This window comes from Alligator mississippiensis, chromosome 4, assembly GCF_030867095.1.
Source record: "Alligator mississippiensis isolate rAllMis1 chromosome 4, rAllMis1, whole genome shotgun sequence".
Lineage (NCBI taxonomy): Eukaryota > Metazoa > Chordata > Crocodylia > Alligatoridae > Alligator > Alligator mississippiensis.
Genome location: NC_081827.1, coordinates 107,530,213 through 107,545,761, shown reverse-complemented (window position 1 = coordinate 107,545,761; position 15,549 = coordinate 107,530,213). Strand labels below are relative to the sequence as shown.

General features: G+C 42.8%; 1 protein-coding gene across 1 annotated transcript in view; it reads right to left on the bottom strand.

Annotated features, from left to right (window-relative positions):
- The window catches only part of GNPTAB (N-acetylglucosamine-1-phosphate transferase subunits alpha and beta), a 77,119-nt gene extending 61,908 nt beyond the window's left edge, over nt 1-15,211 (bottom strand). Inside the window, exons 1-2 of the mRNA XM_006259614.4 lie at nt 15,010-15,211; nt 4,694-4,779 (exon numbers count right to left, since the gene is read on the bottom strand). Of these exons, the coding sequence (XP_006259676.2) occupies nt 4,694-4,779; nt 15,010-15,126 (203 nt within the window). The 5' untranslated portion in view covers nt 15,127-15,211. The remainder of the gene's footprint in view (nt 1-4,693; nt 4,780-15,009) is intronic.
- Nucleotides 15,212-15,549: the final 338 nt, after the last annotated feature.

Here is a 15,549-nt window from a genome sequence, read left to right as displayed (position 1 = left end):
AAAGATAAAGGTGAGATCAATGCTACTACGTGTAGGATAATCAGATTTGTATGCTAATTCAACCGCATGTGGTAATTTCAAAAGTAGACAAAATGTAGGCTAATTCAGAAAGTGTTTTGATTTGGGGAAAAAAAGTCGTATTCAACCACTTTTTCAAGCTTTAGATAACTTTAACTGTTTGGCAGAAGGTAAGGTAGGCTAGGGTTGTACCTTAGAGCAGTGACACTCAATCAAGGTGCTATGAGGTGCTACACCATGTTAGCACTGTCAGGTTTACAAACACAATTCACAAGATACATACAGAGATTTCAAACAGAAAACCATAATTATGGTCTTTCTGAATTCGTTGTAAAAAAATCCCCTGCTATGTTATTTTTTTGTAGTCAAAAAGAGCTGGCATTTTCTGAGGGGCACCTCAAACCTGAAAAGCTTGAGAACTACTGCCTTAGAGACCAATTGATTCAGAGAGACACGAACTTTCGGAGGAAACAACCTACTTCATCAGATGCTAGAAACCGACCTTTTATTCACTGATCCATTCCTAACATCTGACAAAGTTGCCTACAAAAGCTCCTGCATTTCTGAACCAATTAGTCTCTAACATACTACCCTACTCAGGGCTGGATTAACGCATAGGCAAACTAGGTACACACCTAGGGCTAAAAGTGAAAAAGGAGCCCAGTTGTGCTTATTTTACATATTATAATTATTGAGTGGGGGAAAAAAAGGAATATAAATATACAGTATTGTTTTCTTGGAGCCCACTAAAGGGTTAATCCAGCCCTGACCCTACCCTGCTTTCTGCTAATGACTAACCACCCCTTAATTGTTTGCATTATGCCACATACATGTGGATATGCCAAAAGGCATGTTATGCATGTGATTTTGATTGTAAAGGTGTGTGTAACAGCAGACAATGACTCCAAATAGGAATTTAAATAACTTAAAATTCTAAGAGGCGATGGTGATCAAAATCATTCATTAAAATTAATAACTCTGGGATTCACATACAGTATTTCCAGTTTTCAAATCTGGGAACACTGGGTCCAATCCTGTTTGAGTAAAAATTGGAACCTGACAGTTCAAAAAGGGCTGCACCAAATGGGACCTGCCAGTTCTGTCTTTTCCCTGGAGGATCCTGATCCCACCAGCAGCATCTATATCTGGTGTCTATTTATGCATGTGGAATCTGACAGCAGATTAGAATCAGGCAGAGAAGCCTCAATGTCAGTGCTGATAATTCTTCAGAGGTACAGCAGCCTGTAGCTCCCTCCCCTACTATACACATTAAATCTCCCCCAGGCATCATTAACTACCTTAACCTCCTGACATAGACCTACTACACTCTCCAACTGCTCTCCCATAACTTTCCAGTTTCTTCCCCTCTCCATAGGCCCCGATTACAACTGTACTACTATAGCCACTACCCTATTCTGCTCTATCTCCTGATTCTTTTCTTGTTCCTGGCCTCATTTTTTGCCCCTCCTCCACCTCTATTAATGGTCCTAATTTGTTGTGCCATGTAAAATATACATTATTGATTTTATGGGGCAAGGTCTGTCTACTTCCTAATGATTTTTTTTTAGCACTTTGCACATTCAGGAGGCTCTCAAATATAATTTGTTCCCATTCCAGAATAGCACACAATTTAAAATTAACATTGCACAAAGTAAGGCAAAACCAGAGTCACATAAGACAATTACAAATCTTGATTCCACTAATTTTATTTCCTTCCATCTCCCTTAATGCAAGACTGAAGCAAACCTTTAAGAACGAACTTGAGTGGGGAAAGAACTGAAATGCTGAAGAGCTTTTGGATAAGGAGTCTACATGTCTTGAACAGCCAAAATGGCAGAAAAGGCAATTAAGAGATTTCACTGATACAGAAGATAGCGGAGAATGCTGAAGGAGGTAAATTGGAAATAAAAGCAAAGCTGCCTAAGGTTAGCACTTAAATGTAGAACATGATTTTTTTTCTTGTCCTTATAAGCAGTGATGCTAAACAGTTATAATTATTTCATAACAGCGAGTTTTTAAAATAATTTACAAACTAAGATTTGTGCAAGTTTTTAAAATCCTGCATGCCCACAGGCATCAGCCAATTTAACTTTAATGTGTTATAAAGATCACATAAAATATATATATAATCTGTAATGGTAACAAAAATGTTACTGTGTAATGTCTCCAAAAGGCATCACACCAGAGATATAATCAAAACAGAAACTCTACAGGCAGGTTCTCACACTGTTCATATAGTAAACTGGCTAATCACTTGATACCACAAGGAGATATGCTTTACTTTCCCTGCACTGATGTGTTTACTTTCACAGGACCAGCCTTTCCTGAGACGCATTTATTTCTAGTCCCTTCTCTGCAGCTTCATCCCAGAGCTTAGGGTGAACTAGATTCTAGAAAGTATCAAAATCAGAAATCCTGTGTCTACAGGCTATGCAGAAAGCCAAAGGCACACCTCTGTTTATGAGAGATTCCATTAACTCATTCAGCTTATACTACAAGAATATCTGGTTCATCACATTGCCAGAATTTCAAGTCAAGTCAGTCCCAAGACTGTTGTGACCACTGGGGCACTTTAGATGAGGTAACAACCCTCCTTAGTTGAGTTGCTTTCCATCATTGGTGATTCTTTGGGCAAAGTGACCTGGTAGCGTCCATCTCCTCTCCAGATATGGATGGCCGTTGGCTCGCAGGGAGTTCACTCGCTCTTTAACATATCTTGTTCAGTCCTGCTGGCTGTCCAGGCAAGCCAGGTGGGGGTTCCAGTTTAGTCACTGACAACCCAACCATGGAACAGGCTATACTGGTTTACATGTTCCCCTGAGCACTTCCAGGAGTGACTAGAAATAGCAGTCACAAGCTGGCAGAGGGTAGATTCAGACTAGACATCAGGAGGCGCTACTTCACTGTCAGGGCAGCTAGGATCTGGAACCAACTTCCAAGTGAAGTGGTGCTGGCTCCTACCCTGGGGGTCCTTAAGAGCAGGTTAGTAGATGAGCACCTTGCTGGGGTCGTTTGACCCCAGTACTTTTTCCTGCCATGGCAGGGGGTTGGACTTGATGATCTGCTCAGGTCCCTTCCGACCCTACCAACTATGAAATTATAAAACATGGTAACAGATAACAGACAAAGAGAGGTCTGGCCTGACAAGATGCCCGGATTTGGCAGCACAGAAGAACCCAGCTCCTGATGTCTTAGGTGACAGATGTAAGGAAAAGATTATTAAAACAAAGAATTTTATTCTATGCCAATTATTAAAGACAACCCCAGGACAACCGGGTTGCTAGTTGGATGCATATCTCCTGACAAACATCACCTAATACCTTCCTATCAAACCTGACAGAATATAAAAACTTACTAAGGAACTCAACCTACTCCCTGACTTTAGCACCCTCTGCAAAAGCATTAGGACTTATCCAAACAGTCCCTAATTCCATGCATTTCCTGAACATTTCAGTTCAGAAATGGCAAAGCTTACCTCCACATTAAAGCATTCCCTTAAGAACTAGAGCAAAAAAGAATAAGGCTGCTTATTGCAATATATAAAACAGTGACAATACCCACATAGCAGCAGTAAGGTTTAGATATCCCTTTTGGACAGAACCCACTATTTTACAAAAATTCACATGCTTAGTTACCATAGTGACAGCCATTCCAGAAATGCATCAGGACAGAGCAGCATGCTCAACTGCTTAGTTCTATGAAGCACTACAATTCTCAAAAAAAAAAATAAAAAAATCATTTGAGAGCTATGAACATCAACTTTAATATGCCCATTACTGCTTGGCAAGGGGGAAGGTGAGAAAATGAGAGAATAATGGGAGTAAAACAGGTCTAGAACATTAGTGTACAGCAATATGATCAAGATTACCTTATGCCACCAGGCAAATGGACTAGATAATCCAATCATTTCCTCTGAAACTCTCATTTCTATGATTTAATTACACCTCAGCACTGGGGTCTTAATGAGATTTTATTTTTTTCAGCTGAGTGTACATATGCTAAAAGAAATGAAATGACTTACCTTAAGCAGCTCCTCCCACACTGCAGCCCACAGTCCTACTGGTTTCCTGAGCAGCAGATCCTATGACTATTCAAGATCTACACTAAAAACCACAAGAGGCCATCTAACATTTAACACAACTGAAGCATAAAATGATCAACGTGTTTTAGGCTTCAAACTCCTGTGATCAGCTTCTCCAATTTCAATCAATCCACTCAAAAGACCTTTTTTTCCCCATTGGCCTTGTTAATTTCTACTAAATAGCAATCTCTATAAGAGGTCAAGGAACATTTCCAACATTTAAAAAATAAATCTTCCAGAGATGGTAAAACAAACCAAATTGGAAATGGACTTGTATATTTAGCTAAATATATTTTAATATGCAAAATTAGTCACGCTGCCTGCTTTGCAATGCTAAAAGACTAACTTGTTCAAACCAGATTACAATGTTAAAACTTGATAGCATACAAATCTAAAATTTGACACAGTTCTTGTCTTACTATCACTTCCAATTACAGACGTTTTCAGAGCTAACATGTTTAGCACAAGGTTAAATTACAACTGTAGCACAGTCCTCAAAATGTACAGGAAGAAAATGATGCAACTACACAGAACATTGACAAATACGCATACCAGCTAAACGCGCAATACTGATACCCTAAGAATAATAGTTACCGATTCTGAAATGATTTTCCAGCAATATTGTCCCTGTAAGAATCAAACAAAACATGATACTGGTCTCGACTCCACTCCAGAACAACCTGTAAAGAAAAGAAATGTGGTGTCACCTTTTTGAACATGTAACTGATGATTTCTCTTTCTTCAAAAGTTTTAGCAGTGTACATTTGATTAAAGCATTCTGTGTACATTAACACACACAGACTGGGAATTAAGCCACATAAAAATGTCACATTTAGTCTCTAAAGAAACGAAAACCTGAAAACCAGGTCACCCTAAACAAAACAAGAAAAAAGGCAAGTTTACAGACTGTCAATGAAGCTAAGGGACATGGGCTGCCATACCAGATCGAGCTGAGTCCACCCAGTGCAACAATACATTGCTGTCAGTGGCCAGAAACCCAACAGTGGACAATTATGGAGTAGCCTGCCCACAGAGTATCTATTTTTCCCAAACCTTCATCAGTTAGAAGCTGGCTTCTACCATAAAGCATACGTTGATATTTTATCATGTGCAACTCTGCTGGCATTTAAACAAATGAAACATACCAATGAGCCCTGCATCTTAGAATGACTAAGAACTTAAAAGTTGTTCACTGCTTATCACATTGCAGATTTTTGCTAATTAGACTAAGCAACATTTTTATAAGTCGCTTCTTAATGAAGAAAACCACTAGTTTATGCTATCTACCAATCCAATAACATCTGTGTAAAAAACTAGCTTACATAAAAATAAGTCCAAATATTCACATCTCTATTACTAAAATTAAAAGTTTTTTCACAAACAAGGGATATTTATCATTGAGGTAATTTAAACTCACCAGTTTCTCTTGCTTTTTTACCACAAAATAATAAATAAGCATGAGACATCTCAAGGTGAAAAATACAAGGAAAACCTGGCACTTTAGTTTTATCAGGAGGTAAACTTGCTGAGGCTATGTTTAGCAGTGGAAAGTCTGAGTTAAGGATCATAGCAGCAAATACTTTTCTCCAGTTCTTGATTAGATGTTGTTCTGGAAAAATCCCAAGTGTACTTTTCAGCATTAGGGAGAAAGAAAAAAAATCATCAAAACTTTCCCTACTCCTTTGATCCTAAAAGTTTTACAGCACATACCTACACCGGTGTACAATGAAGAAAAGGAATTTTATAGGGGAATAAAGAATCAAGCAAGCAGCTGATAATTCACTTGCTGAAATCAAAAACTCCTTCCAAGTTGGCAAAGAGGTTCTTCACAACTAAAACCACTTGTCCCTTCTCATTCCCTTACCACATGAACAAAGAATGTACAAAATGAGTGCAATTTGCTCGCTATTATTTCTGTCAAGGTGAATAATGGCTTGTTTTAAAAACAAGTGAGACAACTCTGTCCTTCAAATACAAGTCACCTCTCTCTCTCTAAACAGATATGCTAATTTCCTTGCTATGACAAAGAAAAAAAGATGGCATACACTATTTTTTTCAATAAAGATATTATGACTGGTAATAATATCTCTACACATAAACACTATACTCCAGAATCTCTTTGGATGAGAAACGCAGGAGAGCAAGTTGAGTGGGAGAATGAGCCAGTATTTGTATTACAACAGCACCTACAGGTACTGAGATTGGGGCTCCACAGTGCTAGCCACTATACACTGGTGATGCGGAGGGGGTGCATGTACACCACCTAGAACCAGCAGCTGCATAACCAGAAGTGCTGGAGGAAGTGATCAGCCGTGGGGGGACCCCTCCCTGCCCCCATCAGTGATCTGGTGCCCCCTGCCCCGCCTCCCAGACTCGAGAGGCACCAGTCGCCCATGCTGCTATACCAAAAAATAAGAACAGCTTCTATTCCCAAAATATGTACCTACTGCCAGCCACAGCTGTTCACTCATGCCCTCTCTACACAGGGTTTTGAACAAAGTTGGAGCACCAACAGAAACATAATTAAAATTTAACTGTTTTGAAGCTGATGGTAACAAAGTTTTGTGCAAACAAGTCTGAATTGTGCTTACCAGCACAGGGCTTGAGCTCACAGATGAGACTTTACGCCCTCAAACCACAATTTCACATCTTGTTACTATTGGTGTGTAATTACTAATTTTAAAGTATTAACTTGATCTACCCATTTAAGCACACATACAGTGCTACTGCCTTTATCAGTGGATCTACAACAAAGAGGCACAATTTTGCTTAACTGAGGGTGTCACATTGGGAGTGTACCAGAAACACAAGGGCTGCGATCCAAGGGGGAAAGAATGAAAGAGGGAGGACTGCTATCTCAGGGAGGCCCATCTAGATAAGCTCCAGAACATGAAGCCTCACCCTGATATGGGGTGCTGCAGGAGATACAGAAACTCGTGACCTAGTAAGTGCAAGCAAGGTTTTTGGTTTTGTTTCAAATACTACCCTTACAGCCCTGTAAGACAACATCTAATAAAAATTTGGAGTCCATCCTTCAAACCCTATCTGCACAAGCCCCAAGTTAAGCCATTTACCTGTTTGTGACATGGCTTTGTTGGATCATAACTCATTGTAGGGAAAAAAGAAAGACTGCTTGGATATTTTTGTGTTATCAGTACTAAAATTTTAGGAGGGCTAACTGCCTTTTTGTGCTAGATCACAAGCAATCGCTAAGGTGAAAGGTCCATCATTACATTTCTGGCTGCTCCTACTTTTTTACTCTTTCCTAGGGTTGTTCTTTGTCAAAGGGGAAACTGTTTAGAATATTTGCTCTTAAATGATGTAGCCATATTTAACAGAAAAAAACTCCTGCTATTATAAAATTCTACTTATGACTACTTCTAAACAGTTCTAGTATTTAAACAGCAGAGAGAGTGATTTAAAGTTTGGCACTGAGACAGCCTTCAGTGAGGAACAGTGCCTTTGAATGATCCCTTGGAAATCTGTCACAACTCAGACAAGCAGTAAGTAAAAGAGCCTGTTTCAGATGTCAGGTATAGTTTGCATTATGTTTTATCCAGTATTACCAGAATTCTAAATGGCAATTATTTCATACTTCTATCAAGTTAAAGTCAAAGGAGTTTACTCAAATTTTCACCACACTCATAAATTAATAGATGTTAGGGGCTGGAAGGGACCTCATGAGATCATTGGGTCCAGCCCCCCTGTACTTGCGCAGGAAAAACTGCTGGGGTCAGATGATCCCAGCAAGGTGCAGATAAAGACATTTTTAAAGATCTCCAGGGTAGGTGACTGTACCATCTCTGGGGGGAGTCTGTTCAGACCCTAGGCACTCAAGTCGTAAAGAATTTTTTCTTATGTCCAATTTGAAATGATCGTCAATCAGTTTGTGTCCACTGTTTCTTGTAATCCTCTGGAGTGCCTTGGTGAACAGATGTTCCCCCAGGCCCTGATGTACGCCCCTTATATACTTATAGGCTGCCACCAAGTCCCCTCTAAGTCTTCTTTTCTCCAGGCTGAACAGTCCCACGTCTTTCAACCTCTCCATGTATGACCTACTCTCCAGACCTCTAATCATGCACGTGGCCCTCCTTTGGACTCTCTCCAGCTTCTCCACATCCTTCCTGAAGTGTGGCGCCCAGAACTGGACACAGTACTCCAAAAAACATCATTCCAGCTAACAGTATCACATAATATCATAGGCAGCTAATGGTATTACACAGTTAATTCAGCCAACCAGACCTATGTAGAGATCAGGATGTGCACTGAAAGGTATTTAGCAAAATAATAAAGAAATAATGGAAGTTACAGATTCCATTTTCTTTTTTTTTTTAAATCTCACAAGTCTCTCACAGTAGAACAAATCCTTCTTTTGAGAATGCTCAAAATCAGGAAATGTCAAGGGAAAGACTGCATGTGCAAGTTTAACTTTGCTCCTTTTTTGAATATAGATGACAGTACATTCTTTAATCCCCTGATATCATATTGTCTGTAAAAGACTACTAAAACACAGTTTTTCTACAGATTTATAATGCACATCTTGAAAGAAATGCTGTGAATTTACCATTAAAAATGTTGTTCAATGTATAAACAGCATTATGAGGCAACAGTGGAAGATGCTATACGGATGCACAAGCCCATGAAAGAAAAACCCTAATTATATTGCCTCACTGAAAAACAGAATTGAATTTACTATATTTATATAATTATTAGAGACTATATGATTAAGCATAATGAAGTGAGAGGAGTGAAAACTGCATATCCAGCCTCATTTTTGGCATTTTCTGTTCAGTGTTTAACTGTTAAATTTTAACATTAAAGATTTTAATGGAATTTTATCCAAGATTACTTCATAGATTTCACAGACATTAGGGCTGGAAGGGACCTTGGGGGCAGGAAGTCAGCTGGGGTCACAGGACCACAGCAAGATAAACATCCAAATTTATCTTGAAGGCGTTAAATGTAGGTGCTTGAACCACCTCTGATGGCAGGCTATTCCAGACCTTGGGAGCTCGGACAGTGAAGAAATTCTTCATTATGTCCAGCCTGAAACAGTCTTGCAGGAGTTTATAACCGTTCGAACTTCTCATCCCTTGGGGCGCTCTGGTGAACAACTGTTCCCCCAGATCCTGGTGAACACCCCTGATAAACTTATAGGTGGCCACCAAATCACCACTGAGCCTGCGCTTTTCCAGGCTAAAGAGCTCCATGGCTCTCAGCCTGTCATTGTAAGGTCTGTTTTCCTGACCTCTGATCACATGTGTGGCTCTCCTCTGGACTCTCTCAAGCTTCTTCACAACCTTTTTGAATTGTGGGGCCCAAAACTGGATGTAGTACTCCAGCTGCGGCCTCACCAAGGCCAAGAACAGCGGAAGAATGACATCCTGGGATTTGCTTGAGAAGCATCCATGGATGCAAGCCAGCGTTTTGGTCGCTTTACTAGCCTCAGCATCACCTTGAAGGCTCATGTTCATCTTGTGGTCAATCTTGACCCCCAAGTCCCTTTCATCCGTAGTGCTAACCAGCGTAGCACTGCTGAGCCTATAAGCATGCTGCAGGTTTTTCCTCCCAAGGTGGAGAACCTTGCATTTTTTGGTGTTAAACACCAACAGGGTCTCGTCCGCCCATTTCCTGAGCCTATCACGGGCAGCCTGGATTGCCCCCCTGTCCTCAGATATGGATGCTTTACCCGAGTTTGGTATCATCAGCAAACTTGTTCAGTTCGCTTCTGACTCCAATGTCCATATCATTAATAAAGATGTTGAACAATACAGGTCCAAGGACAGAGCCTTGGGGGACGCCACTGGTCACAGGGCACCACGACGATTGACTTCCGTCAACCACCACCCTCTGGGTCCTACCACAGAGCCAATTCCCCAGCCAGCGGATCGTGGTGGACCTGAGGCCACAGTTGGCCAGTTTTGCAAAGAGGTGATCATGGGATACCAGATCAAAGGCTTTTTAAGTCAAGATACATGACGTCAATCTCCTCTCCCTTGTCCAGGTGATAAGTCACCTGGTTGTAAAAGGAAATAAGATTGGTCAAACAAGACCTACCCACAACAAACCCATACTGGCTATCCCTCAGGATGTTGGCATCAGCCAGTCTGTTCAGAACGGCCTCTTTAATAATCTTTTCCAAGCCCTTCTCCGGGATAGAAGTCAGGCTGATGGGCCCGTAGTTTGCCGGATCCACTTTCCTCCCTTTCTTGAAGGTAGGCACCACATTGTCCTTCTTCCAATCTTCAGGCACTTCACCAGAGCACCAGGAATTCTCAAAGATCCATGCCAGGGGCTATGGGCTATGATGCTCGCCAGCTCCTTGAGTACCCTGGGGTGTAGATTGTCAGGGCCAGCTGGCTTGAAGGTATCCAGCTTCTCAAGATGTTCCTTCACGAGTTCAGCATTGATGGAGGGCAGGGAATCTCCCTCACCCAGGCCTCCCTGTTCCATAGTGGGCAGGGGCATCCCATGGGACTGATGAAAGACCCACGCAAAGTACCCATTTAATAGGTTGGCTTTTTCCTGGGCATCGCTTGTCAGTTGTCCCATCTGGTTTAGCAGGGGTTCTCGCTTTTCCTCCAGCTCCCCACATATCTTCCTCCATTAAAAAGAATTATTCTTTTTCATCTTATGAACTGATTATTTTTGATTTATCATCAGAAAATCTAGGTGTTTGCTTTATCATTGCATAACATGTGCAACACTTTAGTTTACTCTGAGATATGATTTCATCATCTCCAAGAGAGTTACAATGGACATTGGACATATATTGCAAAACTGCTGGTCAATTCCTTAAGAAAGGAAATTTAATGTTACTTAAAGATACTGCTTTAAAAGGACATGACAGAATTCTGGCACCCCATAACTTAGCAATTCAAACTTTTTTTATGCATTTCCTATTACTTTTTTTATGCACTTCGCATCTATAAACAGTCTTTGATAAATATCCAGATACATTTTCTAAAAACTCTACAAATGGATAGCAAAGTACAGTCAAGAAACTGCCGAACAACTGTCATCTGTAAAATTTTTATGGCATTTGTATTTTGCTTTTGCAGCCCAGTGCTCTTTCTGATCGTTCTGGATTACCACATCTCAGAGCTCCTTCTCTTGCAGGTGTCATTTTCCAAAGTTTGTGTGGTTTTTTTTACTCTGTTGAACTCTTATGAGACACAGATACATACAATATTTTCATAAACACTCTGAATTGAAGTATTTGTATATGTACAACCCATATTCTAATTATCCCTGTTGTGGTAACAATTTGCTATTCAAAAGCAGCTTGCCCAAAGCTCAAAGAACTCAGATCAATCTGCTCAGATAAAAAAAATGATAGTGATAAGTCAGTTGAAGAGCTAGGGAGGACATTACAGAAGAAAACAAGGCTTACTTCACAGTATACAGATTCTACCCAGGCCCTCTGCTGTCCAGGCTGGATTTGAAGGGCTTTTGCTCTTACCAGTTAGTATTTGTATTCTATTTTTGGCATGAATCAGAAAAAGAGCAGCATTTTTTTCAGCAAAGGCAGATGCTATATGGCATCTCCTGCATAGTACCTACAAATGCAAACCAAATTTAAAGAGCAGTCAAAATTGTTTTCATAATGCAGGAGTGCTAGTCAAATGGTGGGTCCAGTCAGGAGATGCTAAGCATGCTTAAAATACAAGTCACGGCATACATGAGGAGTGCTTCCTCCCTCCCCCCCCCCCCCCTTTTAAACTGCGGTCATCATATCACAAGATCTCAGGCAACAAGAACTGCATCCCTCCCAGACAGATGATTCATTTTATGTTGCTAATAATATAAAAATCATCATACATCTTTCCCTTCACTTTATTTTATCAAATTAAAACAAGAAAGTAAACCAATTTATAAAGCAGGCAGAATCTAACAAAATTCTGCTTAGTAATATCATAATCTATGCTAACTGAGTAATGGAAAGTTTTGACTTTCTTCCCAAGAAATCTGCAAGGGCTTTATTGACTTGTGGTGTCCAATGTTGAAAAAAAATTAATATAATTATTTTAGAAGACATCTATCCTAATAATGGAAAGAAAAAATAATTGTCCCAGTCTTCAAAAATAGTGATGAGAGATCCTGCACCATACTGTCCTATTAGTCTTATATAGTTTTATTGTCAGTGTTATTGTATTGTTTAGTGAAAGCTGTTAATAAACTACTACTGACAAAGATCTGCCTGACTGGTCAAGCTGCTTCATCTCCGTTTCTGTCCCCCACTTGTCCACTAAGTCTAAATACTCTTTGTTTAGGCAGGGGACATCTCACCATGGCTACATACACATACATCATGGCTGTATCTGGACTGATGTTTTTTAAACAAATGAACACAACAATATCTGTATTGACAAAGCACTTCTCATTTTAAACAACTGTCACTTGCTCAAAGTAAATTTTCAGTGGGAATCGTCTTAGCTAAAATGACCTAACTCTTAAAGAAAAAAGGGGTTTTTTTTTGGTGACTACAAGGGTGTATGTTTGTAACATGCTTAATGAAGAGGACCCCGACCTCACTTGAGACCTCTGGACACAAGTAAATTACAAGCAACATGACATACATAGAGAGAAAAGCAATAATCACTTAATTGCTTGTTTACCGCATTCAAAGAATGCATACAAGCTAGCTGCCAAATGAAAGCTCCGTAAGTGGGCTACCAGACCTTTTTTTTTTTTTAAAGAATGGAGGCAGCATATGTAGGACCAAACCAGACTTTAGCTTGCACTTTCATTGAGGTGACTTCAGTGGGTTGCAGAAATGTAACTGGGGACATAAGCTGGCCCTATAAATAGCTCAGTAAGATACCAAAAATAAAATGTAAACATGACCATCTCATTGAGTATAACCCAGAACTCCAACAACTGTTCTGCAATTACACAAGTCTGGTACACTGTTTAGCTGAGAGGATCCCATGTACGCTTCACACACATCCCTGTACTCTGAAGAGCTACCAAATACATTGGAATTCCACTTCCTATTGCCTACAAGCACAACTATTTCAACAGAAAATGGGAAAGGTTTGAACATAAGAACATACGAATTGCCATTTACTGGGTCTAATCATATCAGAGAATCACAGAAACTAAGGGTTGGAAGGGACCTCAGGAGGTCATCTAGTCCAACCCGTGGCTCAAAGCAGGACCACCCCCCACTAGATCATCCCAGCCAAAGCTCTGTCTAGTTGAGTCTTAAAAACCTGCAAGGATGGAGATTCCACCACCACTCTAGGTAACCTGTTCCACTGTTTCACCACCCTCCTTGAGAGAAAGTTCTTCCTAATATCTAACCTAACCTTCCCTTGCTGCAACTTGAGACCGTTGCTCCTTGTTCTGTCATGTGTCACCACAGAGAACAGTCTAGCTCCATCCTCTTTTGAAACTCCCCTTCAGCTATTACATCTCCCTGTCTTCTCCACACTAAATAAGCCCAGTTCCCACAGCCTCTCCTCAGAAGTCTTGTGCCCCAGCCCACGAATCATTTTGGTTACCCTCTGCTGGACTCTGTCTAATTTGTTCACATTCTTTTTAGAGTGGGGTGCCCAAAACTGGACACAATACTCCAGATGTGGTCTCACCAGTGCTGAATAGAGGGGAATAATTACTTCCCTAGACCTACTGGCAACGTTCCTACTGATGCAGCCCAGCATGCCATTAGCCTTCTTTGCAACCATAAGTCCATCTTGCCCAGTGTCTTGGGGCACAGTGGTAGACAGCAGATGCTGAAAGGGAGAGTGAACTGGGTACGACCAGGGTTTTTTTTCCCCACCATTCCTCTCTCGCTTGCAGCCTCCAACATTAAGGTGTAGTAAGTTCTGATTCAGAGGCGGTACCCCTAACTTGTGTGCTCAACAGCTACTGATGCCCCTTTCCACCAAGAATTTGTCTAATCCTTTTTTGAATCTGGCTAAACTGTTGGCTTCCCCAACATCTGGTGGCAGTGAGTTTCACACTTTAATTACACGTTGTGTGAAAAAAAAAAACTTCCTTCTGTTAGTTTTAAACTGACTACCTACTGGTTTCATTCTGTGACCCCCCCTAGACCTTGTCTGGTGAAAGAGAATAAACAATCAAGCTCTAATGACGTTCTCTTTGCCATTTAGTATTTTGGAAACCCTTATTGTGTGCCCCTTGCAGTGTCAGGAAGGAAAGGCCAGAAACGGAACAGCAACACTTGGGAGAGCGAGAAATTTCAGGGAAGGAGGAAACCCCTGTGGCACTGAAGGGCTGCAAGCAGGGGAGGATGGGGCAGGAGTGTTACAGAAGCAGTGATAGATGCAGTGCCGTGAGTGAGAGATGAGCGCCGAGGTCCAGCGTGGAAGACAGGCACCATGCGGGACGGGGGTGGTCTGTGCAGGTGCTGCAGGGGCACAGGAACCAGGATGGAGGCTGCGGAGACAGACCTTCCCCCTCAAAGCCCATCCACGGGCTGTGGCAGAGACTATCCTCAAACCAAGGGCTGGGTGACGGGCAAGACACACCTTACAGCCCTTCTGTGGCATCCAACGAAGCAAGCTTCAGACCATGAAAGCTGGTGCTCTCTGCCTCCCTCCCTCCCTAATCCGACCTACATACAAATCCACTCTGGCTAGCCTCTGTGCTGCACACCTGCCTCCTCTCCACACCTGCGAAACTACTACACCTCTCCTCCCTGGCCGCTGTGGTCCTGGCAGGCGGACGCCTGAACACGGACTGCCCTGGGGCACTGCACAACCATGGGCACAGCGGGGCGGGCAGAGGGGGCACCCCCCAGCCTGAGGGGAGTTGGGGGGGCAATGCAAGAAGCGATGCACGTGCCTGGGGCAAAGGGGGTGGGGGTGGGACACACAGCGCACACAAATACCCTCCCCCCCCCCGACACACACAGGGCAATGGAGGCACCGGGCGGTACCGACCTCCCCAAACTGCAGGGCGGAGACGATCATGAGCACGACGCCGCCGAGGCAGAGGCAGGGCCCGTAGCGGTGCGACAGGCACGTGTAGGTCTGCCTCTGCAGGAGCTTCAGCAGCATGGCCGGCTCGCCCGCCCGCGCTCACCGCCGTGCCGCCGCCATGCGCAGCCCAAGCGAGCCGGGCCGGGCCGGGCCGAGCCGAGCGGGGCGGAGCGGCTCCGGCCGCAGCCCCGCCCCCCCGCGCCGCTTCCGGCAGCCGGGCCCCGCGGGCGCCACCTAGCGGGGCGCGCGCGGCAGCCGCCGCAGCCCTGAGCCGCCGGGGTGGGGGAGGCACCGCTCTGGAGCCCGAGGAAGCGGCTCTGGCCGGCGGCAGCGTCTACTACACCCGCGTGGCCGAGCCAACCCGCCCCCTGCAGCAAGCCCGGCTGCAACACAGCATTTAAGCCCTTCCCGGACCCCGGCAGAGGTCCCTTGCAGCCCTGCTTCTCTCAGACAGTGTTTATCAGCCCATGCCTAGAGTGGCTACCATAGAGGACATTCCGG